At 54.2% G+C, this 26,225-nt stretch overlaps 12 protein-coding genes across 12 annotated transcripts; 5 read left to right on the forward strand and 7 right to left on the reverse strand.

Annotated features, from left to right (window-relative positions):
* Window positions 1–350: 350 nt before the first annotated feature.
* On the reverse strand, window positions 351–1,943 carry AB675_4005 (Phenylalanine--tRNA ligase alpha subunit; the record flags this gene model as incomplete). The annotated part of the gene is made up of 2 exons (XM_018144110.1): window positions 351–444; window positions 490–1,943. 2 exons carry the CDS (start codon window positions 1,941–1,943, stop codon window positions 351–353), a joined length of 1,548 nt encoding a protein of 515 aa, XP_017997486.1.
* A 1,536-nt stretch (window positions 1,944–3,479) lies between these two features.
* On the forward strand, window positions 3,480–4,880 carry AB675_4006 (uncharacterized protein; the record flags this gene model as incomplete). Its single annotated transcript, XM_018144111.1, has 1 exon — window positions 3,480–4,880. One exon carries the CDS (start codon window positions 3,480–3,482, stop codon window positions 4,878–4,880), a length of 1,401 nt encoding a protein of 466 aa, XP_017997617.1.
* Window positions 4,881–5,136: 256 nt separating this feature from the next.
* Window positions 5,137–6,798, reverse strand: AB675_4007 (Sulfite oxidase, mitochondrial; the record flags this gene model as incomplete). The annotated part of the gene is made up of 1 exon (XM_018144112.1): window positions 5,137–6,798. The coding sequence occupies one exon, from the start codon at window positions 6,796–6,798 to the stop codon at window positions 5,137–5,139; it is 1,662 nt and encodes a 553-aa protein (XP_017997505.1).
* Window positions 6,799–8,491: 1,693 nt separating this feature from the next.
* AB675_4008 (uncharacterized protein) lies at window positions 8,492–9,331 on the forward strand (the record flags this gene model as incomplete). Its single annotated transcript, XM_018144113.1, has 1 exon — window positions 8,492–9,331. The coding sequence occupies one exon, from the start codon at window positions 8,492–8,494 to the stop codon at window positions 9,329–9,331; it is 840 nt and encodes a 279-aa protein (XP_017997503.1).
* Window positions 9,332–9,938: 607 nt separating this feature from the next.
* On the reverse strand, window positions 9,939–10,319 carry AB675_4009 (uncharacterized protein; the record flags this gene model as incomplete). Its single annotated transcript, XM_018144114.1, has 1 exon — window positions 9,939–10,319. One exon carries the CDS (start codon window positions 10,317–10,319, stop codon window positions 9,939–9,941), a length of 381 nt encoding a protein of 126 aa, XP_017997559.1.
* Window positions 10,320–10,900: 581 nt separating this feature from the next.
* Window positions 10,901–12,458, forward strand: AB675_4010 (uncharacterized protein; the record flags this gene model as incomplete). Its single annotated transcript, XM_018144116.1, has 2 exons — window positions 10,901–11,404; window positions 11,448–12,458. 2 exons carry the CDS (start codon window positions 10,901–10,903, stop codon window positions 12,456–12,458), a joined length of 1,515 nt encoding a protein of 504 aa, XP_017997529.1.
* A 267-nt stretch (window positions 12,459–12,725) lies between these two features.
* Window positions 12,726–13,451, reverse strand: AB675_4011 (uncharacterized protein; the record flags this gene model as incomplete). Its single annotated transcript, XM_018144117.1, has 1 exon — window positions 12,726–13,451. One exon carries the CDS (start codon window positions 13,449–13,451, stop codon window positions 12,726–12,728), a length of 726 nt encoding a protein of 241 aa, XP_017997471.1.
* A 305-nt stretch (window positions 13,452–13,756) lies between these two features.
* On the forward strand, window positions 13,757–15,260 carry AB675_4012 (Acetamidase; the record flags this gene model as incomplete). The annotated part of the gene is made up of 2 exons (XM_018144118.1): window positions 13,757–15,152; window positions 15,196–15,260. The coding sequence occupies 2 exons, from the start codon at window positions 13,757–13,759 to the stop codon at window positions 15,258–15,260; spliced, it is 1,461 nt and encodes a 486-aa protein (XP_017997492.1).
* A 295-nt stretch (window positions 15,261–15,555) lies between these two features.
* On the reverse strand, window positions 15,556–16,952 carry AB675_4013 (Enolase 1, chloroplastic; the record flags this gene model as incomplete). The annotated part of the gene is made up of 2 exons (XM_018144119.1): window positions 15,556–16,500; window positions 16,566–16,952. 2 exons carry the CDS (start codon window positions 16,950–16,952, stop codon window positions 15,556–15,558), a joined length of 1,332 nt encoding a protein of 443 aa, XP_017997588.1.
* Window positions 16,953–17,706: 754 nt separating this feature from the next.
* On the reverse strand, window positions 17,707–18,336 carry AB675_4014 (putative peptide methionine sulfoxide; the record flags this gene model as incomplete). The annotated part of the gene is made up of 1 exon (XM_018144120.1): window positions 17,707–18,336. One exon carries the CDS (start codon window positions 18,334–18,336, stop codon window positions 17,707–17,709), a length of 630 nt encoding a protein of 209 aa, XP_017997608.1.
* A 928-nt stretch (window positions 18,337–19,264) lies between these two features.
* Window positions 19,265–19,609, reverse strand: AB675_4015 (uncharacterized protein; the record flags this gene model as incomplete). Its single annotated transcript, XM_018144121.1, has 1 exon — window positions 19,265–19,609. The coding sequence occupies one exon, from the start codon at window positions 19,607–19,609 to the stop codon at window positions 19,265–19,267; it is 345 nt and encodes a 114-aa protein (XP_017997568.1).
* Window positions 19,610–20,449: 840 nt separating this feature from the next.
* Window positions 20,450–21,241, forward strand: AB675_4016 (uncharacterized protein; the record flags this gene model as incomplete). Its single annotated transcript, XM_018144122.1, has 1 exon — window positions 20,450–21,241. One exon carries the CDS (start codon window positions 20,450–20,452, stop codon window positions 21,239–21,241), a length of 792 nt encoding a protein of 263 aa, XP_017997509.1.
* Window positions 21,242–26,225: the final 4,984 nt, after the last annotated feature.

Here is a 26,225-nt window from a genome sequence, read left to right on the forward strand (position 1 = left end):
ACTGTCATGGAGAGGCCTTGATGCGCCGATTGTGATATGATTCGTGTGCTGTTGATGACGAGCACGAGGAACTGGGAGATCTCGGAGGCAGTACAGAAGGTGCGAGGTATGAGGGAAGATGCGAGACAGGAGAGAAGCCACGAGATGGAACGGCAGGCGCGAAGCCGGAAGGATAGTGCAAGGAAGGAAGTGGGGAGGACCGGGACATGCTGAATGGGTATCACATTTCTATGTCGTCTTCGCTCTTCCGCTCTTCGCAATGTCGTCGAAATGCTTTTGGCTCTTACGTGCTGGATTGTCTTCAGCTCGTGCGGATGTCGTGGCCGTATCGAGCAGCCTGGAGGACGTACTTAGTCCTTGTCGAGTCGTACAGCAGGATTCTCCTCGATGAAGTTGAGGTTGACCTTGTGGCCGAGCAGTTCTCGGATGTTGTTCACGCCGTACCTACGCATGTCAGCTTCTGGGTGTGGTACGGGGTGCAGTACTCACTTGATCATGGTCGGTCTCTCCAGACTCAGGCCCCAACCATATATCCTCATGTCCTTCGGCAGTCCCATCGGCTCCAGCATTTCCGGTCTGAACATGCCGCTGTTGCCAATCTCGACCCACTTCTTCAATCCCTCGTGGTAGCTGAAGATCTCCATGGACGGCTCCGTGTACGGGTTGTACGCTGGCTTGAAGCGGAGGTTGGTGATGCCCATCTTGCCAAAGAAGACTTCCATGAAACCGATCAGACCGCCGAGCGTGAGGCCATAGTCTGCGATGACACCCTCGACTTGGTGGAACTCTGCTAGATGGGTTTGGTCGACGGTCTCGTTGCGGAAAACGCGGTCTATCGAGAAGTAGCGCGCTGGTCGTGGATTCTGGGCGAGCTTGTAGAGCATGTATGTGGAGATGGCGGTTGTGTGTGTCCGCAGGACGAGGCGTAATGATTCTTCGGGGTCCCATGTGTATCTATAGCCTATCGAGCCGAATTTGCCGTCCTGGTGTACGGCTGCGACGTCTTTCCAGTATTGCTCGTAGTTGAGGACGTTTTCTTTCGAGCTCTTTCGCTTGTGTTTGCGGGCGTCGGCGTCTTTGAGTCCTGTGTCTTCTCGTGGAGGGTCTGCTCGAGGTGGATCTGAGATGTAAAAGGTGTCTTGTAGATCGCGGGCGGGATGTTGTTGGGGAACGAAAAGAGCGTCGAAATTCCAGAAGCCGGTCTCTACGAAGCGGTTGGTGGGCATTTCCTCGAAGCCCATCTCGAAGAAGATGTCTCGGAACTCTGCTCGGACTTTGTTGAGTGGGTGAAGTGCTCCGGATGGTGTTGGTGCGCCTTTGGCTTTGAAATTGTATGGCTTTAACTTGACTGACTTCCATGCGCCTGTGGCCAGCATCTCGGCTGTGAGGTCTGTCTCTTCCTTGACGAACTCGGTTGAGAAGTTCTTGCCCTTAGCGATGCGGAAATCGAAGACTTTACGATCAGTGACATATTGTCGCTTCTTGAATTCCTTAAGTGCTGCGGCATCGCCTAGTGATTTTGTGGTTTTGACCTCTTGTAATTGTTTCTGCACTTTGTCGTCGATGTTCTTGGTCAGAGGCTTCAGACTATCGCCGTCTTTCTTGAGCCATTTGTTCTTGAAGCCGTCAGCTTGTCCGAACTTTGCGACTTGTGGTCCGACTTTCGAGGGAAGGTCCTTGATTTTGAGGCCGTCGAGTTGTGACACGAGCTGAAAGACTCTTGCGCCGAAGCTGCCATTCTCGGCAATGTCCTGACCCTCGTCCGTCAGGCCAATCTCTAGCCGGTCGAGTTGTTCCGCTGTGATGAATTCTCGTGATCGTAAACGGTCGACTGCGGATTTTATTGTGATGTAGGAAAGCTCGGGGAAGATCTCGGAGGTGAGGAGTGGTCCGTTGGCGGCGTCGAGCTTGCTGAGGACCTGATGGGGCAGGTCTTCCGCCATGATGGGTGCGCGCAGAGAAGTGCCATGGACATAGCGGTTGCGTCGTCTTCTCGAAAAGCGTCTGAGTCAAATTGCTGGCGAGTCGGAGAAGCAGCCTTGGCGTTACAAGGCAACCTGTACGCACCTTGACCCTCCTCATCCTCGCCCAGCCACGCATATTCCTCACCTATTGTGTTACCACGACGTAGAGATCGTTTTGCAGCGTACGAGCGGCCGTGGCTGAAGACTCACTCAACTTAAGAACATTCAAGCTGCTCAGGCCTTAGTTATTCCAGCTTGAGTTGTTCTTGCTCAAGCCACTCCTACTCAAGCTGTTTTTGCTTAAGCTGCTCCTGCTCAAGTTGTTCTTCATTAAGTTATACTCGGTCAAGCTACTCTTACTTAAATCGTTCCTACTCAAGTTATTCTTGCTTAAGCGACTCCTGCTCAAGTCGTTCTTGTTTGAGCCGGTCTTACTTGAGCCACTTCTACTCACGCGGTTCTTGTCCATGCTGTTCAGATCTAAGCTGTCACTAACTTTGTGGATCTTGGTCTCGGTTTTGCTCACGCTTGGCTCGGTACTGATCCTTTCTGGTTCTGTATCCTTGCGATCTTTTAATTCCATCCGTTCCTGTACCTTGGAAGAATGATATTTCATCGACATGGGCATTTTCTGGGTCTGCTAGTTTACCAAAGAAGGCTAGATAGACAGATCGACACACAAAACCCCGTAGCACCGCCGAATCCGCCCTGTTGGCATCTCTCAAGGCTGTGGATGGCAGTCTTGTCAGCTCCATAGTGGCCCGAGGCCTGCATGTAACTATGGAGGTGAATGATGGACTCGAGGAGACAGCCCAAGTCGAGCCTTGCGAGTCCCATCACGTCTGAAACTCTACCCGCCGCAGGGCCAAAGAAGAAAGCTAGCCATATAGAAGATGGGCACTCTCGTCGGATGTACGGTATTGACGCTGATTGGCGACGTTTAGCAAGGGTTTGCATCTCTGCCGAACCCGCCTCCTATAGTGGCCTCGAGATCAAACGTCCTGACTGAACATCGATTTTCCGCCTTGTACTTATCACATCTGACCTCGACCACTAGGCAGCGACGATGTGGGCGGATCACATTTTGGGTGGACGGTGATTTTGGAGCTGCCGCGGTGCCCTAGCACGCTGCTTACTACTGAACACGCCGGAAATGCGAGAAGCAGACGATGAATGTTACCGGGATCCGTTCATCTGTGAATGCGGAGATATATGCACGGCTGCGCGGCTTGATCAAGAGGAAGCTCGGGAACAGCCCGGGAGCAGGGTCATGTCCTTCAGTCATTGGCCAGTACTGAAACTGAGAGGTATGCTTCTCGGTGAACATCTCTATCACGGTTCCTAAGTAGTATGAACCACCCCCCCTGCCCCATGTTATAATGTCATGAGGCGCCCATTCGATACTGGGACGTCTTGTGCTCTTAGACTGGCGAAAGAGATCTACTTCTCATTTCAGACCTGTCCGCTTGGCGAGAAAAGGTACATCTTGGTTCTTCTATAGGCTGGCGAAACGCCATGGTCCTGTTCATCGAAACAACGGATGGAAGAGAATGGCCTTCGTATGCTCCAAATGACCTCATCACTGGAGTTGTGAGGCTTCACACCGATAAAGATCTCAGCCCATGCGAGTCGCTCTACATCACTCTGCAAGGGCAAGCTCGGGCGTCTCTGACACAGCCAGACGACGGCTTCGTTCGCCATAATATTGCTGGAGACCAATCGTCTCGGGCTCCTTTGATCAGAAAGTCTGTCCTTCTGGCCCACAGCACAGAATTGAAATCTCCCGGTAATCACTGCTGGCCTTTCTGCTTCAGGCTTCCCTCACACACCGACAGCAGCATTGACTACGATGGTGCTAATCGCAATGGTAGCTTCGAATGCTTGTCCCCTTGGAGGGGGTCTATCGACGCAGGGTATCAACCTCTCCCGCCTACAATGGTCTACTTCGACCACACTGGCTTCAATTGTGCCGTCGAGTATACACTTGTTGCGAGACTAATTCGTCCACCGTTTACACTGCTGTCTTCACACATTAATATGAGCACGACTAAAACTCTCACAATACACTCAGCACCTGCTTCACCAGGGACTCACATAAGCGATGCCATGCAGACGGTCAGTTGGGATGCTGTCCTGACCAAAGGCAATCAGATATGGACCAAAATTCGGCGTCATAGTTCCTCACAAGGCCACCCATCTCTTGAGCCCCAGACAGGCCAACTCCGTCTTGAACTCGTCTTCCCTACCATCATTCACTTGTGGAAGACCGCACCAATCCCCATTGTGTTCAAGGTCAACTCTGCGGACGGCACCCATCTTGATCTAGATCAATTACTGATCAAAAAAATCTCGATTCACCTCGTTGTCTGCACGATGGCTCGCGCAGGTCTGCGACAACAGACCCGGACCACTATGATACCGCTCTACGAAGACAGCTTCACCATTCCTTTGACGCACGACAGACCCGAGAAGGATCACCACGGTGTGACCAGCCCCCAAGATGGCGCTTCAGCTGAATCAATAGCAGGCTGCAATCTCAACACTGACGCAACGCAGACCGGTACAATACTACGCCAGGCTCTGCGTAAGCATGGCATCGTGCCCGAGTTCTCCACCTACAACATCTTCCGTGCCTACAGCCTCCAGCTTTCCGTGCGTCTACGTGCGGCCGGCCAGAAGTTCACTTTTCGTCGCAAGGAGGTTCCGATTTCGATACCGATGAAGGCTTCTTTAGAGAATGCATTCCAACTGCCGCCTCCATATGACGCTCCTATGGATGCAGCATGGGCGGCCGACGGTCCTAGAAACCAGGTAGATGTAGCAGATGAGCAGGTTGTCTGCCTCGAGGGGCAGCCCCCGGTCGGCGTGGACCAGCTGCCACCTTACACCCGACGCAGAGGGCCGATATCTGCATGAGGAATGTTTGTCTTCCAGCTGATCTTGCGACGTAGCCATCTCACGAGATATTGTAGCGTTTCGTAGCGAATTTGAGACTCTGATCGAGATGCGTTCATTGCTCGAAAACACTTCGCGGACAGTCGTCTGCCCGACCAACTTATACCAAATTCTTTTGCACGCCGAGAATCATATCTGCTATACAACTCCAAAATCACACCCAAGAGTACTTCCAACCGGACCAAGCGCCGACCCCACTCCGACCAAGCATACCACCTCAATAAGGATCCCTGTTCTTATAAGGAACACGATGCCATGCACCAGTCAGATTCCCCCTGAAATTGTAGTACGGCTCGTGGCCCCCCGGCTGCGTATTGTAACCCTCATCCACAGCCTTGACGACAAAATTTGCACCCGCCAGCCGCCTGGGCACCACGAGCTTCCACTGCGTCCAAGCCCACCGCTTGCGGCCCGCGGCCTCGTCCTCCAGCAGCTCCGCCTGCGTCCACGACCGCCCGTCATCCGGACTGACGTCGACGCGCACAATTCGCCTTCCGCCGCCAGCAAAGGCATACCCTTTCACCTCGATCGAATCCTCCTCGAGGCCGTAGACCTGTAGTAGGCGCTCGCCCTTAGGCAAGTCCTTTACGGACGTGATGGCGCTCTGCACGGGCGTCTCCTGGATAGCAGGCGCGGCCGCCCAATCCACATCCGACCCGCTCTGGTTGGGTCCAAAGCACTTGTAGTCGCGCTGCTGCCACTGCGACTGGCTCTCCTCCTCAGCCAGCGAGATGCGCTTCAGCCACTTGACGCTGCGGGCCGCGACGTGGCCGGGCACGAGGACCCTCAGTGGAAACCCATGGTCCTGCGGGAGCGGCTGCCCATTCATCTCGTGCACCAGCAGGACGTCACCGTATTGGCTCAGCGCCTTCTCCAGCGGGATCGACGCCCCGTACGCCTCCGCGCCTTGGAACTGGACGTGCTTGATCTCGGCGTTGTCCTCCGCCGTGCCGTCGAAGCCCGCGTGCGCGAGAATGTCCCGGAGCCGCACGCCGCGGAAGCTGGCGTTGCTTATCGCGCCGATGCCCCACTGCAGGCCGTTGGCGTAGCGGGAGCCTTCGGTCATGTGCTTTCTTCTGTTGCCGGAGCATTGAAGGGTGGCCGTGACGTCGACTTGAGGGAATTTCTTGAGTTCCTCGAGGCTATAGGCGACCTCCTCCCCGTCCGGCAGCTCGATGGTCAGACGATACGATTCTGGATCGAGCTTCGGAGCCCAGAGGTGGTTTCGCACGTAGAATTGCTCCGATGGTGTGATAAACTTGTCGAGAACCTCAACAGGCGATTCGGCATTGCAGGGCCGCTCAGTGTGGACTTTTAAAGTGCTGTGCCGCAGGGGGTCATCCTCGAAGGGATCCTCGATGCCGTCCTGCGGGACGCGACCGTCCACCAGATCCCGAGGGTCGACGTCCCCAATGTAGTACTGCTCCAGTATGTCGTAGACTTCTTGCTTTTTGTGAATGCTGAAGATCTCCCAGTACGTGTCGATGACGCCACCGACCGCGCGCAGAATGACCTCGCCTCCAGGGTGGTTGGGGATCCATTCGGTGATATCGTACACCTTGTTGCCGCGCACAACCCAGCGCTTCTCTGACCGGCGGCCGTGTTTGCGGACTTCGGATAGGCGGATTTTTCGCGGTTTGTCCTCCGTCGGAGCTTCAGCCCAGGCGGGGCTGATCCCACAATAGAACCACCATGGTACAGTCGCGACGGCGATTGCAGCTCCGGCTGCAAAGGACCCAAGATGATTCTGATGCGGTGGGTATTGGCTCCACTGCGTGGATCGAAGAGCAGGCTCTCTTTTCGAGGCTGCTGCTGTGCTCGCCCGTGCAACTCGAGCTCTGCTGGACGCTGCAGATATCTGCCTTATGAGACGGTTCATTGTTGCAGGGGGGGAGACAGAGGGGAGGAGGGAGAGAGCATCGCATCGCGCGACGCGCCAAGAATACCCGAGGTTGGGATGATGCTCTAAACCTGGAATATTTACTGCGTGGCTGCTCCACCCTGGGACCCCTTCCAATTGTCCCTCGTCCCGCACAGCCGATCCCCCCAAACCCCCTAGGCGTCATCGTCCGGGTGGATCTGTTCTGTTATTGGCTGGATATTCTCAAATTCCCCTTTCAGAGGTATAACCCACCCTTCCCGAGCTCGCCGAAGAGGTTTCCCGTACTGGAGTCAGTGGAGCCTGAAAGCCTTGATGTGCTGCTGGGGGCCGATACTTTTGAGCAGTCTTGCCACAGCTCAGGGCCAGCAATGGGAAACAACATCTAAGATCTAGGCGAGCTGATGTGCAATCAAACCAATCTTGTGCTGCCGTCACAAGATTCGACACCGCGGACCGAAAGCAGGATCGCCACGTACTTGAGTGCGCAGCTCGCCCCAGATGCTTTCCTGGAGGTGGAATTAATGCTCTTAGCATTTGCAGCCGGCATCAACGACGCGACTACGTTCCCAGACTAGATATCGTGTCTTCGCATCGAAACAGACGGGCAATACAGCTTTGCTCGCTGTTGAGCATCGGGTCTCGCCCAGGACACAGTAGACTTGGGAGATGTTGACTTATCCCTCGGCTTATCCGTCGGAGGTGGCACTCTGCTGGGACAACTCGGTCATCGAAGACGTCGAACCAAGAGATCATGGCTGCTATGCACCAATATAGTGCAGACCTTGTTCGTGGCTGCTGCAGCAGCGCTCAGACACTGGGTGTCCACCGACATCGACAATTTCGCGCGATTCGCTGTCATTTGCTTGCAGGCATTCGCTTCCGGGAGACAAGTTGCTATGGCACGTACAGTGGATGTGCCTGAATTCATCACGAAGATGGTGACATCGGCGTACATCGACCTGGTAACAGATCGCGCCCTACTTGCAGCCCTCTACTGTCCTCGCAATCGCAGAGGAGTATTTGTGCTGGCCCTACTGCTGGGAAGCTTTGTTGGGGCTGCAGCATATCGAGAAGTAGTCCAGCGTTCGCTCTGCTGTTGGCTGGGTTGTTGAAGCTGGGGCTATGCATTTCTCTGTTGTTCGACCGCACGTCACTCCACAACTCGCACCGGCATTCGGATCGGTGCAGCCTCATAAGGATATTGCACCAATTTAATGCTATGAATGACGTGCAACTAGAAGTCTCCGAAGGAGTGTGCTATTCAGACGACGAATGTCATCGTGGCAGTCGCACCTCATAGTGTACCATGTGTGAATCCCGGAAGTGTGTCGTAAACTCAGAATAACGCAAAAGTGCCTCGCCGCAGGGTATTCATGACCCTATGTCGTAGACGCCCATCATCTCGCATAATATGAGTTCATGACGAATCACGCACAATTCGCTCTGCGAACCAGACCGTCTCACCTTCCCTTTTGATCGCACATGGACTTGTGGTACACCGCACAAATCTCTCGCACTATCGAGGAGTAGTCCATCTAACTCCAATTGCGGTAGAGAAGGAAGATATAAGATGGGATACGCCACGTCGCCGTACAGAATTATTGACTGCAAGAGCCAACAGTAACAAACTCGACTACACAAGGTCAGGCTTCCAACTTCTCTGTGACGAAACCACTGTGGCAACTCAACCATGTCAACTTATCACGAGCCGCTGGCGCTCGTGATTATCTCATCGATCTCCCTTGGCTTCGCTGCGATCGTGGCCCTGTGGATCGCAGGCGACATCGTCCTCCGTCGAGGTTGGAGATCAATGATGGCAGTGATGATCCCGGTCTACATAATCAACGCGCTGTACTTATGGCCCATTACGCTATGGACGTATCTTAAATACGGCCGACCAGCAGCTCCCGAAGGACAATCTACAGCGAAAGCCACTGCCGCAGGTGAAGCGGAAGAAGGGAGCGCTGACTCACCAGACGATTCCCACAGTCATTTGAGAACCGAGAATGGTATGACCCAACATCAACATGATCACCATCGCCACCATCACCACCACGACGCCCACGCTGCACAGCGACCCATGTTCGCCAGCGCCACCATCGCCGTCTGCCACTGCGGCGCAGGCTGTGTCCTGGGCGACATTGTGGGCGAATGGCTCGTATGGGGCACTGGCGCCACTCTAGGCTTACCACCACGCGCCCTCTGGGCCGAGTTCCTCGTTGACTTCGGATTCGCGTTCGCGTTCGGCATCGTCTTCCAGTACTTCTCTATCGCGCCCATGGAGGGCAAGTACGGTCCGCAAATCATCTACCGCGCCTTGAAAGCTGATGCGCTTTCGCTCCTGTTCTTCGAGATCGGTCTGTTTGGCTGGATGGCCATTTTCCAGGTCGCTATCTTCAACTGGAATTTGCCCATGAACACGGTGACTTACTGGTGGATGATGCAGATCGGAATGTTTCTGGGCCACTGGACGGGTGTTCCGATCAATTGGTGGCTCATCAAGACGGGGGTGAAGGTGCCGTGCGCCTAAATGGCAATTCAGCCGGTTAAGCGTGATTGTTGACCATGTGAGGAGCTGCAATGACGGGTTGCTGAAGGATTAGCGAGGCTGTTGGATGTGAGCTTTGTTCTACTTGACTTAGATATTCTTTGCCGGGGAAGGTAGCAGGTGGTGTACGCCGTATGCGATGTGTAGAATGGGCTGTTAAGCTTCGAGCTTTATGCCTAATATTGACATGTCGAGAGCTTTCCAACTCCATGTTTTCCATTACCTCTATGCCCTCGCGTCTGCGCATAGTCCCTTAGAGTTGTGTGGCCCGAGATAGCATGGATAAGCTGGAATGCACAGCTCTTGGAACGCCGGTTCCGTCGGTTGTGCCGAAGCAACAAGAGAAGGAAAGTCTTCAGAGCACCAACAGACTGTTTGTGAATCGTCAAGGCTGCCAGTGCGGTCATCACGGCAAGGGCTAGTCTTGATCATCGGCTAGAGAGTTGTCCCGGTAGCGAAGCTTCTCTGGACGAGAATCGGAAACGTCGTTATCACTTAGATTGTATCTTCAACCGTCATCCACCTCACAAACCGACACAGATGGAGAAAGATCCTGCCCGGCGGTTACTTTTGGCGACTCGGCGCATATTCAGCCATTCGAGAATGAGCCAGCACGCCATAGTAAAGACACAGCGTCCGGCGACTGATCTTCAGCATCTGTTTCAACCATCATAGGTGCGGCTGGGGTGCCGGCAGGCTGCCTGGCTGCAGTCCTTGGGTCTATAGATACCGGATCGACACTCGCTGTTCCCGTAGGCGTCCCACCCGTGGATAAAGATGGCTTGACGACCGTAGGCGATGCGTGACGGTTTCGAGTGGCGACGAGAAAGCTCTCTGTCTGAGTATGGACGTATACGTGGCCTACAGCCTTGCGCAAGTTGGGATGCGACTCGGACATCAACTGGATGTGTTTAGCGCTCAGTGCGTTGAGATGAATGGCTTGGATGGCTGGGAAGGCGTGTGAAGGCATGCTGCCTGTGTGGTCGATGACTATCAAATGACTTCAGGTATCTGGTTGGGCGAGTGCACTGACGGACCACCAGAATGGCTTGTGATTCCTAGTCACTGAGATATAATTCCCATACTCCAGTATGTACAATGGTATTTCTAGCCAACTAGCACACGCAATGCCTCCTTCTCGTCACGCGTCACGCCTCGAGAGATGTGACCGACCTCCCGTAGGTTCTTTGGTTTCCAGTCACCCATGCTGCACCAAAGAAGACACCGCGGACGTGACGAAGCGTACGGATCCTCGCTTGGAATGAGGCACCATTACATCACCTGCTGAAACCGCGAAACGGACCGACTTGCGCACGGACGCTGTCTCGGGATCCCCGCAAAGTCCGGCGATCCCCTGGGCTCCACCGCACGGAAGCACGGGACTGACGACGGAGGCATGCTTGTACGGCGTAAGCGGGTGGAGCAGGAGTACGAGACAAGACGGCGAGTGATTGGCTGCCCAGCTGGCGAGTGACAGCAACCAGCTCTAATGCAACGATCACTCTTTCATCCGTGAGATGTACCAAACTTCACGAGTTTCAGCAGCAAAGCATGACTGCCCCAGACGATGAGCAGCGTCGGGCCAGACAACAAGAAGGAAGAAACAACAGGCGGCCCAGCCGTGGATGGTCGCAGCAGCAGGAGGAGGAAGAGGACGAGGAGAATGGGCTCACTGAACTGGCAGCGCCTGCCCCAGCCTCGCCAGAGCAGCATGTGGACGATTTGAGCCGGGAACAGTCAAGAGCAGCAGAGGAACAGCGCTCCGTGTCCGAAGGCGATGAGGCCGGGCTTACAGAGGTCGCTGCCCCAGTTCCAGTTGCTGAACGGGAGAGCGGAGACGCGCTAGAAGACGAAGAAGAGACAGTAGCAAAGGCAGTGTCTGACGGCGGCAGCACATACGATTACGTGGATGCTGGAACAGCTTCTGGTGCCGCTCCTGAAAAGGCACGTGGCAGTCAAGAGTCTGCGCCCGCCGAAGGATCGGGCGAGGAAGAGAAGGTCACCGGCTCGGCACAAGCGAGTAAAGCAGCGACAGCTTGGAACGAGGCCGTCATCGTATCATGCTTATCTTCTTCTCGCTCTTGGGCACGCTCGCTAGGCTGGGTGTGGAGGCGCTGACAACATACCCATCCACCCCTTTCGCGTCGACCGTCCTTTGGGCGAACTTGGGAGGTTCGCTCTGCCTGGCTTCCTCCTCGAGGATCGCCGGCTCTTTCGCAAGACAGTCCCGGCACATCTGATCACCGACAACAAGGAAGCGATGCACGGACACATTGCGCGTCATCAGAAGACACTGCCTCTCTATATTGGTCTCGCAACTGGGTTCTGCGGCAGCTTCACCAGTTTCTCCACCTTCATCACCGACGCCTTCCTCGCCCTCGCCAACCGCTTGGCTTCCGCATCCCCAACATCTCCCTACCACACCATTCCTGCGACATCGATCTCTGCGCGCAACGGAGGCTATAGTTTCCTGGCCGTCGTTGGCGTCTTCATCGTTCACCCCGCTGTCTCCATCAGCGCCCTCAAGACGGGTGCGCATCTCGCCTTGGCCACAGAGCGGGTGATGCCCGGCATCTCCCAAAGGTTGTTCTCCCGCTGGCTTGACTGCATGGTGCTAGCTCTGGGCCTCGGGTGCTGGATCGGCGCTGTCCTCTTGTCAATCTTCCCGCCCGGCCCTGCTTCGGCCTGGCGGTCGCGGGCCACGCTGCCGCTCGTCTTCTCGCCTCCGGGCGCACTGCTGCGCTTCTACCTGTCCATGCACTTGAACTCGCGTGTGCCTTCTTTTCCGTTGGGGACCTTCGCGGCCAACATCATTGGGACTGTGGTTGAAGCCGTGTGCTATGTCCTTCAGCACACAGATAGGTTTGTTGTCAAGAACGACCTGGTCGAAGCGAGCACTTGTACAGTGCTTCAGGGGTTGATGCAGGGGTTTTGTGGCTGTCTCACAACGGTGAGTACCTGGGTGGCGGAATTAAATGGGCTCAGAAGGAGGCATGCGTGGCTATACGGGCTCATGAGTGTGGCAGTGGCGTTGGGGTTCCAGGTCGCCATCATGGGCAGTGTGCTCTGGACCCGAGGATTTGTTGACAGCTGTGAAGCATTTGCATGAAGACTTTAGCTATAAAAATGCTCTCGTGCGGTCTGTAACATGTTCGTAACACAGAGGCTTCCTACAGAATAGCCCAGGGTTTGAGACCCAGACATGACGTCGGTGTGCAAAAGCAAAAGTACTTCTCAAAGAGAGGGCGCCGTTGATAACAAATCCGTTCCTGGTACTGAGTACCTAGTATGTCATTGTGTATGAACATCATAATGACGGATGCAACTTTGTCGGAATGAACTGATGGGGATTGCCCGTATTGAGTGCTGGTTCGGATCATGGTTGATTTGCTGCGGAGTCCAGGAGAAGGACCGAATCCCACTCAACGAGTTCATCGAAATTGAATGTGTTTGTCTCCGGCAGTGCTTCCGAGTCAAATGGTACATCTGCGACCGCTGAGCGCCCTGGCTGCGTTGCGGGATACGAGTTGCTAAAATCGGAGCACTGGCCGAGTGGCTCGTTGTCTTGAAGCTGGTCCCAGAGTCCGAGCCACGCAGGGCCGGAAATCTGGTCGAGCGCCGCCGGGGCCAAGACAACGGGTTGAGTGGTGGCATTGGTCGTCGTCGAGCTGAGTGGGAGATTCTTCAGTGACAAACCCATGTTGCTAAGCAATTCACGCAATCTCGCGACCTCAATTTCATCCTTGCCGTGAAGAATTTCCGAGATGATCTGCAGGAGGCGGTCACGCTGAGACTCGACGAGATGGTACTGTCGCGCTTCTACCGGACCTTGCTCTACCTCCGAGTTCAAGGTCGTGATGCAGACCACGCCATCTAACTCGCATCGTTTGCACAATTTGCCCCCACTGCATTTCACCTTTTTCAGTCGACATCGATCACAAGCCTTCGGAATACGTCGTGGATAGTATCCGCTGGCCACATCTTGGGTTGATGGCGGCTCCGGCTGATAGTGTTGGTGCCTTCGCTTCTTCGATGGGCCGTGCTCGTGCCCGGTCTCGCTCGCGTAGACAAGGTGTTCTTTTTGAGGCGTAATGAAGAACATTATTGCTTTCAAGATCGGTGGTAGTTAGCTCATAGCTTTGATACACTGGATTCTTATCGTAAACTGCCCAAACTTGCGCCAAGAGTGACGGAATGCGGAAATCACGCAGAAAGGACTCGTATGACGTACCGCGTGAGGCACGACAGGTCATGAGATGCCAAGAGGGGAACATTCTAGGCCTGACGATCCTACCTTAGCCAGCCTTTGAGGTCTCTCAGACTAGTACACAAGGAGGTTTGGGGAAGCCCTACCCCTATCAGTCCCCCCATTTGCTTTCTGTCATGTGAACCCTCCTATATCTAGCAATGCCTGAGACTACTTGGACGACACTGGTCCAGAACAAACGTGAGTCATTGAGCTCACTGATACCTAGTGAGTGGCGACTTCATTCGCTGCCATCGACCGTCGAGTGTCCTAATGCATGGGACTGGGTTCGTGCTACATTGACGGCGGAAGAGATCGAAATCACCGAGCTTGCCCCCACAAGCCTGCTTGCCAACATCCATGCTCAAGCCTGGTCTGCAGAAGATGTCGTCCGCGCATTCTGTCATCGCGCGGCGATTGTGCATCAGCTCACAAACTGCCTCGCCGAGATAATGTTCGACGAGGCCATCGCGGCCGCTCGGTCTCTCGATCAACACTACCAACTGCATGGGACACTACGCGGTCCGCTTCACGGGTTACCGATAAGCTTCATGGACCGTTATCGCGTCGCTGGGTATGAAACGTCGGCCGGGTTCGTTGCCTGGCTCGGGCTCAAAGAAACGCTGCAATCTGAGGCTCTGATCGTCCGCCATATGCGCCAACTTGGAGCTGTGCCCTTCTGCAAGACTAATTGTCCACAAAGCATGCTCATCGCCGCCACCGACAACAATGTAACAGGCCCCACTCTGAATCCATTCTGTCGCGCACTCTCTGCTGGAGGTGCTGCTGGAGGTGAAGGCGCCCTGCAGGCAATGCGTGGCTCTCCCGTTGGATGGGTGACAGAAATTGCAGGCTCAGCACGAATCCCCGGAGCCTTTGGCCATGTCTTTGCGCTTCGCGTTTGCCAGGGCCGCCTCTCAAATGCTGGCATTGCCTCGGCTAGCGAAGGATTTCCCGAGCATGCCTTTACGCCTGCACTCATGTCCTGGGATCTTCCCATGCTTCAGCATATGTCGCGCTTGACCCTAGGCGCACAAATCTACCAAGGAGATCCATACTGTCTAGATCTCCCATGGCGAGAACCCAAGTGGATGCGACTCCAGCGTGCCCGACCACGGTTCGCCATTCTGCATCACGACCATCGCGTCCGTCCTCAGCCTCCTGTTCAGAGAGCCCTAAATCTCGTGCATGCGGCATTGCAGGCACAGCAATTCGATGTTGTCACTTGGTCGCCCCCACAACACGCGGCAGCCGTCCAGACACACTTTCGGCTACTGGGAGCTGATGGCGGTTCGACTATCCGTAGTCTTATGAATAAGACGGGCGAACCTCCCGTCCGGGGTCTGCAGCCATGGTACCAGGAGTCCACCTCAAGTGGTAAACTCTTGGCGGAGCAACTATGGTCGTGGTCTAGAGAGAGAGCTGAGTACCGAAAGTCATACGCCACATACTGGAATCAATGCAATGCAACGGATGCAACGCTAGCCAGAGTTGAAGGAGTTATCATGCCAGTTTTGGCGAATGCCGCCGCCTATGAGCACGATCTCTCTTACTTTGGTATGCTCCCCATGTCAGCAATCGAATTGCCTAACAGTAACAGGCTATAGCGCGATTGTCAACTACCTCGACTTCACCGCCATTTCCTTTCCCGTGACCAGTCAATGAGTCACTCGATGCCAAACAATTTGACCGGAACCCAAAAAATGCCGACGACGCCAAAGTGCTTGCAGATTGTGAGAATTGACACATTCACATGTTTGTACGTAATTACTGACGTTCTTCCAGATGATCCTCGCGCATTCCATGGTCATCCTGTAGGCCTCCAGGTCATGTGCCGTCGACTCGAAGAGGAGAAGTGCCTAAAACTCGCCGAGATCATCACAAATGCTATTCAGCAGCACAACCTCCAAAGCCGCCGTTCAGAAGCAAGCAATCCAGTATTTGAGGGCCTAGCCACCTTCTAGAGACTCTGCCACGCGAGCCGAAACGCATCTCCAGCATATCTAACCCGGCTATCTTCAGCTCTCAAGTCGTCCTCAATGTCCATCAGCCGGTTGTACTTAGCCACACGCTCACCCCTGCAAGGGCTTCCGCTCTTGAGATGGCCGGTCCCTAGACCGACGCAGAGATCGGCAATGAAATCATCCGTCGTTTCACCACTGCGATGACTAACGAAGACAGCCCAGCCGAGGGCATATGCTCGCTTGGCCGCTTCGATGGCTTCTGAGATGGTCCCAATCTGGTTGATTTTCAAAAGGAGACTGTTGCATGCCTTCTTCTGGTCTGCCTCGTTGACACGTCCGATATTGGTTGCTAGCAAATCATCTCCAACCAACTCAACCGGACAGTTCTTGTTGAACTCTGTCCAAGCAGCCCAGTCGTCCTGAGCGAAGGGATCCTCCAGGAGCACAATTGGATATTTGTCCAGAAGCTTGTGGTACAGCTCCATCATATCTTGTCGAGACAAATTGTGAGGTTTGGCCCATTTCATACCCAGGTTGTAGGTCATAGATTCCGCGTCAAAGAACTCGGTGCTCGCTGGATCGATCCCGATCTTGACCCGGCCCTTGTGGCCAGCAGCTTCGATGGCGTCGCTCAGAAGATCTAGGGCTTCGTGTGGTAGAGAGATTGGTGGTGCAAAGCCACCCTCATCGCCGATACCTGCTGCTGAGCGCCCGAAACGTTTGATCAGGATGGCCTTCAGGTGTGCGTACACTTCAGCACCAATCTGTACGGCATGACTAAAGGATTGGGCAGCTACTGGCGCAATCATCATTTCTTGGAATGCCATAGGGTTGCCCGAATGAACACCGCCGTTCAAGACGTTGAAGAACGGAACTGGCATCACGAATTCTTCAGTGTCTCGGCCCGCTATGATTGCAATGTGTCGGTACAGTGGCAGTCCCTGTTGGAGGATCAGCCCAACTTTCCCTCCTATGTCCCTCTGTGAGGGGTATGGGGTGAACATACCTTTGCCGCCGCGCCCGCCCTTGCAACCGCCATGCTAACACCGAGAATCGCGTTGGCACCTAGGCGCCCTTTATCTTCTGTGCCATCTAGCTCGCGCATTAGACTATCGATCTCAGCCTGCTGTGTTGCCACGTCGAATCCCTTGGCAACGAGCTCTGGCCCAAGGACGTTCCGAACATTGTCTACCGCGCGATGGACGCTGTTGCCATCGTACATGGTTTCATCGCCGTCGCGCAGTTCAATCGCCTCGTAATCGCCTTTGGAGGCACCGGAGGGCACTATGGCGGTGAATCGCCCATCCTGGGTTGTCAGGACAACTTGGGCAGTGGGCTTTCCGCGGGAGTCGAGCCGCTGCGCGGCGGTTATGGCGGTGATCCGGGGAGGCATAGGATTATGTCTTTCACGGCTTGTGGGTGTGGAAGGTGAGACCTGATTGCGCTTGCGCGATGGGACGTTCTTATGTCATGACAGTGGAAGTGCTGGAACTGCATGGCGATTGCTCTACGTCAATAATTAAGATGCTGAGCGATGCTGTCACCGTATCAGAGCGAGGTCGGGGCAATTCGTCACGCACGAGAAGTTTGCTTGACTGCTTTAAGGAAGTAATTGGTTGTTTGAACATCTGGTGTCGCCGCTTGCAGTGGCTGCATGAAAAATCAGGTACAAATGACGATCAGGTTTGGCCCTCCGTACTTCCGCAGAACTTTCAGGCTCCGCCGGGCTTCGTATGGGCCGAAGGCGATGACCGTATATCCGTAGCTCGGAGTCTTTTCCAAGGATGATCAACACTCGCGGTCGCTTCATGTCTGCGATGCCCATTCGTGCCAAGCTAAGTGGTCGGATTAGGTGGCCCGTAGGCATTACCGATTTCACCCTACGTCGCACGATTCAGGTCCCTCCCACTGGTGACCAACCTCGGGATCTCATGTAACTTCTGCACAGCGGAGTTTCTCTACGAGATTCTTCGATGACAGTGTTCATGGGGCTCTTTCCTGCAGTCGCTGTGAAACTAGAGGCAGCCCAGTCTTGCTGACCCACCTTGATTGCCGAACTCACTCTCGAAGCCCCGCATGCTAAGTGGAATGGGGAGACAGCTCAGAAACAGTTCATTTTGCTACCTATGCAAGCAACATCTCGTCTTCTACGAGCTCAGAGCTGGGAATGGTCGCACAAAATGTGCCGGGCAATGGTAACCGAAGGGCTCCTTCTCCAGGTACTGCTGGTGGTAGTCCTCCGCATCCCACCACTGTGTGGCAGGAGCGATCTGTGTTGTGATCTTCTTGCCCTTGTACCATTCCTTCGATGCCTTCTCTGCAATTTCATGGGAAATCTTGGCCTGTTCTTCATTCTCGGTGAAAATGGCTGACCGATATTGGGTGCCAGTGTCCGCGCCTTGTCTGTTCAAGGTCGTTGGGTCGTGCATCTTGAAGAAGTATTCCACAAGCTGGCTGTATTTGACCTTCTCGGGATCGAAGATGAGTAGAAGTGACTCTGCGTGTCCGCTCGAGCCTGAGCAGACTTCTCGATATGAGGGCGCCTCTGATTTGCCACCTGTATAGCCGACTCGACAGTCGAGGAGGCCCTTTCCGTTGCCCCAGTCCTTGCGATATAGTTCTTCAAGACCCCAGAAACACCCTCCAGCGAATATTGCTCTTTGTGAGTTGGGAGGCCATTGCATTCCAGCCATGGCGTCTGGCTGTAGAGGACGTGACATTGATGTTGTGAATGGGCGTATGAGTCTGTTGAGGAAGCCCGGCATTTGGAAGGCCATGACGAGAATCAGTAGGATTGCGATGGATATATAGTTGCGAGGCTCCAGCTTTGACAGTGCTGTGTTGTATTTATCAGAGAAATGTTTGTGGCGATGAATGTTGTAGAATGGCAGCCATTCCAAATGTTGCAGCTTTCTACCTCGTCCGCAGTCGTCAGGAACAGATCGATCACGTCACTCCAGCCAATCGTCCCGAGGCTTCGGATTAGATAATCTCGCCACTTCGCTAAGCCTCGCTATTTCTGCTGCATGATCCATCATCGTTCACGGAGAGCTATATTGCGAGGTTCTTTGACTATGCCAAGGTCTTTCACGCAGTCAACATCGACGTCAATACTGCAGCGCTGGGCGTCAGAAACAACGCAAATCGAGTACGGTCGTCTTGGAGCCCTGCTCTATACGGGTGGGAACTATGGCGGCGGTGCGCGAGCTACATCTGGGCCTGCCTCCGACAGCGATCGAAGTCGATCCTATTGTCTCTGGTATCGCCGTTCAACTCCTCATGGCGGATCTCTCGTCTTCCCGGACGAGGGGCTCCTACTTTCACAGATGCAGCATTGCTGATCGGCTCCCCCGTGCTTCTATGCTGGATGGTGGACTCTGTAAGAGTTTCTGCTTGACTTGCTGCGTTCTCAACCGTCTAGAGCTCCGGTGGTCGTCGAGTGTTCTGGGTTCACGAGGACCCTCCGTCGTCCCATTCTCGCTGCGTCGTTAAAAGACTAGCCACGAGCTGTTCTTCACTTCATCTAGGGATTGTGCCATTAAGCCTCGGCGAATCTTCGCCAGCGCGATTTCCGTTCCGACCTCTCGTCGTGGCGACTTCTCTCTGCTGCTACTCCGGCACCATATGCCTTCCCCTGCCTTCTTGCTGACCTCGGCTTAGCCTCTGGACACAGGAAGCGTGACCTGCAAACAGGAGAGACCCTTCTTAAGCCTGGCCGGAGCCTTGTTCATCGCTTTGTGCGGTAGTTGGCAGAGCGGCAGTCTTTTCGGCTTCCGCTCCATCCTTTCCGCCGCCAAAGACCTGGCCAATCTTCCGCACAGCTTTCTTCCCGCCGAAGTAGACGGCTTGGACTGGTCCGATCCCAGTATTGGTGCTTCCACAGCCATGACAACGCCCACATCGTCCACAGGTACTCTTCCCAAAGCCATAGTTGTTGCCGTTGTTGCATACAGTGCAGCCATTACCATCTCGCGCGTCTCCTTGGCTCACGCCGTTACCGACGGGATCACTGCAAGCCCGGCGGGACCTTTTTGCTGTTTCTGTGGCCATGTTGTCCAAGTATTGGGTGTGCGAAATTTGTTAAATGGCCGGAGACGTACGTCGTCCCGACAAAGAGGACTTTCTACTTGACCTTATAATGCCCTCGCGAATTATGCCAATTTGGATAGCCAAGCATGATCGTCGGATGGGGCCTATTTCTGTTCCTGTTCCGCCGAGCGTTGGCAGACGGCGGGGCGTGCCGTACCAGTCTTACAGTGTACGACGACCATCCTTTCCTTGCCGGGGCGCTTCCAGACTCGTATATGCCCGAAAGATGGCCGGACTTGTCGGCATTACAGCGTCTGTGCCCGCCCTCGATGCGTAGGCGCCGGCTTCTTGGACCCCACGAGGCACACAGCCTCCATCAATTTCGATAAGCGAGTCTTGACCTCATCATCAGGCCGCGGGTATCTTGCCTTTCACGCCGTGAGACCTCGAGGACTTGCATGTCTTGACTCTACTGCCGGCAGCTCGTGGTGTGAAGCTCTGTTCATCCACGTGGACGTCGTGAAAGTCTGCTTCGGAGAGTTTTTGCCCTCGTATAGCTTTTCGTATTTCAACGTCATGATTTCATGTCTTGTCATCCTTCATGGAACAACCACGACGGCGGAGGCGCCACAACAACTCGCGCAATGGCTGCATATCGTGCAAGCAGGCTAGGAAGAAGGTCCGCGGCCCCAGAGACTTTGGACGCTGGCTGACCGTGTCCAGTGCGATGAGGGGACGCCATGCACGCGTTGCGCGCGCCTACACATTCCGTGCTCGCTCGCACCGCCGAGTCCGCCTTCCACCGAAAGTCCCGTGTCCCTCATAACGCCCACTGACGGCAGACTGATTCGAATGGAAGCAATGTTCAGCCCTTTGATGATGAAGTACATGGAATCAACCTGCTCGTCTCTGGGCGAGCTGACCCGGGATCTGAATACCGACGTCTGGAAGACCACCGTGCCAGAGCTCGCGTCAGATCATCGCTTCGTACGACACGGCATTCTAGCCGCTGCATCTCTTCCGGACCGGACTCTGGCACTGGAGCACCACAACATCGGGCTGTCGATGTTTATAGAAGCCCTCAATTCCTCCAACAATGTGGACGCGTTGTTCGCGCATCAGTGTATGATGCTGGTATTCAGCTATGGCTATCTTGAGAAGAACCTCTCGGGCTTTCGGGATGTCGTCATCATCATACGGGGAACTTCTGTTGTCATCCAGGAGAAAGGTGAGCCGAAGGGCAAGCTCAGTGCGCTTATGAAGGACAATCCCGAAGCTACGTCCGTTGGTATGCAGATCCTGACCGACAAACTACTTGGGAGCATATCTGCCATGGTCTATCATGATCTCTATGTCGATGCAATTAAGAGGCTCGAGTACAGCCTCGGCGTTGCGAAGGACCCGCAGTACCGTCAGATCATCGCCAATAATGTCTGGTTTGAGCTTCCGAATGAGTTCTTGAATCTCGTCTGGCTAGGTGAGCCGCTGGCGTTGGCAATCATGGCGGGCTTTGGAGTGGCGCTGCATTGGTCGTGTAATGATAACGCGTTCACGAAGGGTTGGGGCAAGGGCATTGTTGAGTCGGTGGGGAAGGTGCTGGGTCCGGAGTGGGACGATATCATGATTTGGGCGATGACGGAGGTTGCGGATTGATCGGAACGTGCAGCTTGAAGTGTCTGGACTTACTTCTCGCAACCTCGTTGTTGCATCAAGGACGGGTGTCCTGTCTGTTGCGCACGCGCTGAATAGGCAAACTATGCCACGGCAGCGGTACAGGTCAGTCGTAGTGGGTCAGGAGAAAGACGCCTCATACTGGGGAGAAAGCTGCGAGATTTACTGCTCGAGTACACAGCGCCGAAACACTACAGCGGACTTCCTAAACCATGACGAGCCAGAGAGGCATGTGTGCGGAGACACAGGCAAATGGAGAGGTACACGGTGCTCGAAGCAAGCAAGTCTGATCGTCCATCTCGCTTGCCAAGATGCTGGTCGCGATCACACGATAGACACGACAATCAAGAACAACCCGGCAACGCCCAATTGCCAAGACCCTCAAACAGTCTGCGGGTTAGAACCTCGCACTTGTCGGGGCTTTTCGAAAAAGCAAAAACGTTTCCAATCAACCACATATCTCGGAATATGTGGGTGATTGGGCGTGAAACTGGTCCGTTCCTAACCCAAGCTTGCTACGGTGTACCAAGTCGAGAATGGCACACCCCAAGTGTAGGGGCAAGCTTGGATTAACAGTCTGGATGAGACCAGTTTTTCCGGGGTGTGGTGACCGCACAGCACCACTCGATCCCTTGGGAAATCGGGCTGTTGATTAACCCGATTCCGTGCGGTTGTTGGGGCAAATTTTGGCTCAAAAATATATAAAGGTACAGCTCACCTGGCAACGAGATAGAGGCTGGAACCAATGCAATGTCTTGTCACACGGCAACCACTCGCGTTCTCTACAGAACTTTTTGAGTGATCTTCGAGTGATCTCCAAGTCACTCGAAATTCAAGGCACAACAACTTTCGAGAAAGAAGAACACCATGCGTACATCTCCAGTAGCTTTGAGGCATCGGCAGTGGACTAACTAGCCTCTCAGGTCTCTTCTCTCCGAGCTTGGGCGATGCAGCCCGCTGCGCAGCCGAATATTCCTTCGAGAAGTTCCGAAGTCGCCAAGCCTTGCTAGAGGTGAGGATCACCTATCTCTCATCGAGTCTGCCAGAACCACGCAGCGGTTCCATTCTTGGCTCCATCCTTCCGCTATAGCCGCTGCAGCAGGCTCCGGCCTCGACATCAGTCAGCATCCTAACGCCGGCTGAACAGCTCGACAGGTAAATCTCCTCGACCTGCCGTCTGATCCACAGCTGACTTGTGCAGACATCACTGTCCATCGTGGAACATCCTTATTGAATTGTCTGCGAAGCTTTCATTTACCTGTCGTCGCCACCCGCTGGTCCTCCGATATCTCGAATTACGCCTGCCCGAGGCCCCTCTCCGCGACCTGAAGTCGGAGCCGATGATGTTGATGCCACATGACCTGGGACTGAATTCACAGAACCCTGATAGAGAAGTGACGGTCTGTGGCGTTGGCGTTGTTGGCGAAGACGGAGGGCTGTGATTGAGGCGGTTTGGGTGTGCCTGAGTAATGGGTCTGAATGTGAGTGCCATCGTTGACCTAATGATCTCGCTGATGCTTGATAGCAATGGAAGCTCGTCGAGGGAGTCCAGCGAGGTCCGGCCAATCGAGCTCCGCCACCCATGTAGGTAGAAGTCGTGAAACCGCACGAGTGATGTCTGATGCGATGTAGGTTTCCTCCAAGCGACTTTGGCCTCGCTCGTGATGATGACGTCGTCGTCACCGCTGCCGACCCATTCGCGGGCCGTCTGCTATTGCTGGCGACGGCGATTATGCCGATGACTACGATTCGACTTCTTCTCCTCCTTCACGCAGCCACACACCATGCTGTCCCGACCTCAGCTCCATCACCAGTAGTTCCATCTCAGTCTCGTTGCCGTTCGCGTCTCTGTCGTGGTCATTGTCGCTCTGTATGGTGTGCAAGCTCTGATCATGCGTAGAACAAGTCGCTATCACTTACGCTGCAGCCTCGGCTTCCTTGCGACCCACAATGCAGTGTAGTTGTGTATACTCTTGTCGTCCGCTTCCCAGGGCAGCACAGTGGCCTCGACCAATGCTTCCCTGAGTACCAAGCGGCTGCCTGGCGCCGTCCCGCCGGCGAGCTTGGTCTTTTCTGACAGGAATATATTTGCACGAACCAAGCCGTCACTGCCACCAACCCCCGTCATGTTGTTCGACCGCAGCTCAATACTGTCAACCATATCGACGTGAGGTCGTCATCCAGTCACTTCCTTCTCGCCATTGTCCGGCTCGCCGCAACGACGATTGAGGCATTTCCTTGCCGTCAGCCAGCTCGTAGGTCGCAACGTCGTCTCGCTTTTGCTTCGCTATTATCCGGCCCACAATCACATCGCCCAGACAGGGTTCGCCTGTTCCATTCCAAGAGTGGCGAGCTATTCAGCGAACCCAATCAGAAACTTCGCTGCTGTCCGCTCATAGGGCCTACCTGTAAAACGGCCCCGACGCTCGCTGCTGGAGAAGATCTAGTCGCCGAAGACTGCTGGTCAGGACGCTGAGTGTCTCGAGGGCCAGAAAATCCCTCAGGCGTCAGAAACCTACCTCAACTGCTGAATGGACATGTCGAAGAATGAATCATGAGACGCTCGAAGGTCAAATAGCGACATGAAGTGCCTCCAAGACCGAGGAAAGCGCCCTCAAGACCAAGAAGGGACTGCAGCATGACTTCTCAGCTTGGCACATCTGGAGTCCTCCCGATGGACCAGGATCGTCTCGACATGGAAATTCGAGACAACAGGTTGGTGGATCCCTAATGCTGCACTGCTGTTGCCGACAGTGAAGCAGAGGTTAGCGCTGGTCGGATGCAAGAACAATGTTCTTGTCCTTCACGACGCTGTCGACGAGGGACCTTGGCGTCGGCGACAACTTCGGGCTGGCGCGGTGTTTTAAGCAAAGACTCACAACGGCGGACGCTCACACGAGCGATCTTCCTCGAGGCACAGTTCACAGAGTTTTTGGACGACCCATACATCTCGACCCAGGGCCTGATCAATGGCAGCGAGTATCACGACCGTTCAGCTACGAGATGGTTCCTGCAAAAATCATCTGCGAAGGTTACTCAGCGTTTGCGGCGGTGTTTCTTTGGTGTTCAAGCGGCATATGACCTGTTCCTGGCTATCGAGAGGACACTGACACTTCCCCCATCGGACAGTCTTGTGCAACGTCAATCAGCGCGCTGTGTTGTCATACTCCGTTACCGCGTCAGGCCTGCTCAGGCCCAGCAACAGCCTCTCTGGGGTCAAAGCTCAACGAGAGCTTATGTGCTGTGGCACCACGGGACAAGCATTGAAGTCAACTAGTTCTGCTCATACTTCGGCTGGTCTTCGGCCATCGCAGGACAGGATGCTATCCGGCCGAAACAGGCAACGTGATCTACTCAGGTTCGCCCTCCGACGATGATGTCTTTTCAAGATCAATTTCAAAGCAATCCGACGGTCAGAGATCTGACACTTTTTCGGCCAGTCCAAGGGGCGCTGAAACACTCCTGACACCGTTGCAGAAAGCCTACGTTCTCGCCAAGTACCAAGCTTGAACGATGCATTGCGGTTTTCTGTCACACGAGCTTGACACTCGCTGGAGGACCTTGGGGGCTGTAGTCACGCGAGTCTGAGCCACTACACCACCTTGTCTCCTAGTTCTCGCGCGGCACACGTATTAGTAAGATGCCGACGATGGTGAGCTCTCAATTTCGCCGACAATTCGGTTACCAGTGCCGCCAGAACGAATGAATCAGTCGCTGGGGCTCGACGTCGACGAATCGACGGCCTTGTCGACGTCCAACTTGTCTGGATCTACTCTTGTCCGTGGACTGCAGTACCCAGACCGCGGATGCTCAGTCGAACATCTCACCTTGCTCTCCTCGAGCCTCCAGATGGTGACCAGATATCGAACAAAGTGATAGCTTCCGGATCGCTTATGAGCCTAGTGTCTGCGGGCAGCCTCTTTTTCAAAGCAACAGCCTCCTGGGAAAATTTTGGAACCAACCTACTAGGTAGCCCTTGCAGGAACATCAAGCGGACATAACTGATGTAAGGGCAACGACCCTAGCTTCCCTATGTCTAAGTACACCTCTTGAGAGTAGAAGTAAGGAGCACTTATTATATATCTAAGTTTTTAAAATAGTAGAGAATAATAATTCTAATATTATAAATCAGATACTTCTTAATATTAATATTAATAAAGAAATAGAATAGTGTATAGGATATAAGAGAGATAAATATAATGTAAGAATAGATAATAGAGATAGAGAGAATAAGAGTAGAAAGTGTATTAAGAGCAAGTATCCTTAGATAAGATTGGCTCCGAGGAGGCTGTTGCTTTGGAAAAGAGGCTGCCCGCAGACATGAGGGGGTACGAGTCACCCAGCCCGGAGGTATGCTGCACTCCACTGTTCATCGTTCGCGGACTTCTTTGACTCCTGCAGCAGAAAATAGCAAGCCGGGATCACGCGCAAATAAAAGTAGGATTGCAAGCCTATGAGCCAGAACGGCCCAACACTTGTCTGGATCTAGCGAGCAGCGAACGTTGAGACAGATTTTTGGACGCTTTCCTCGCCGTCGGCGTTGGAACCGCCATGACCCAAGATCATAACTCAACTGCGAAAAGCTCTGCCTGAACCTCGACAATTCTCGCCAGGGACGATATAGCTGCACTGCATCCACAATGGCGACGACGAGCTGTCCTGATGTCGAAGATTCGACAGAGAACTTACCGCGATAGCGGCAAGTGTTGACGATGTAGAGACTTCGACGTTCTCGTACATCAGTCTGCCGTACAGTGGGCAGCATGTCGTCGATCCTGGGGTCGTTCGAAAGTGGGCATGTCAATCTGCACTTGGCCAGACGATGTCGTCTGCTCGCACGTATTTGGGCGCTCCTCCAGAGCCCATGTAGAGGCCCGTTAGGTCTCAATCCATGGGATTTACACCATGAGATTTGCACCATGAGAAGTTGTCGCGAGCAGCTGAAAAATTCAAGATCGTGCCGTTC

This window comes from Cyphellophora attinorum (assembly GCF_001299255.1).
Source record: "Cyphellophora attinorum strain CBS 131958 chromosome Unknown Contig23, whole genome shotgun sequence".
NCBI classification, from domain to species: domain Eukaryota; kingdom Fungi; phylum Ascomycota; class Eurotiomycetes; order Chaetothyriales; family Cyphellophoraceae; genus Cyphellophora; species Cyphellophora attinorum.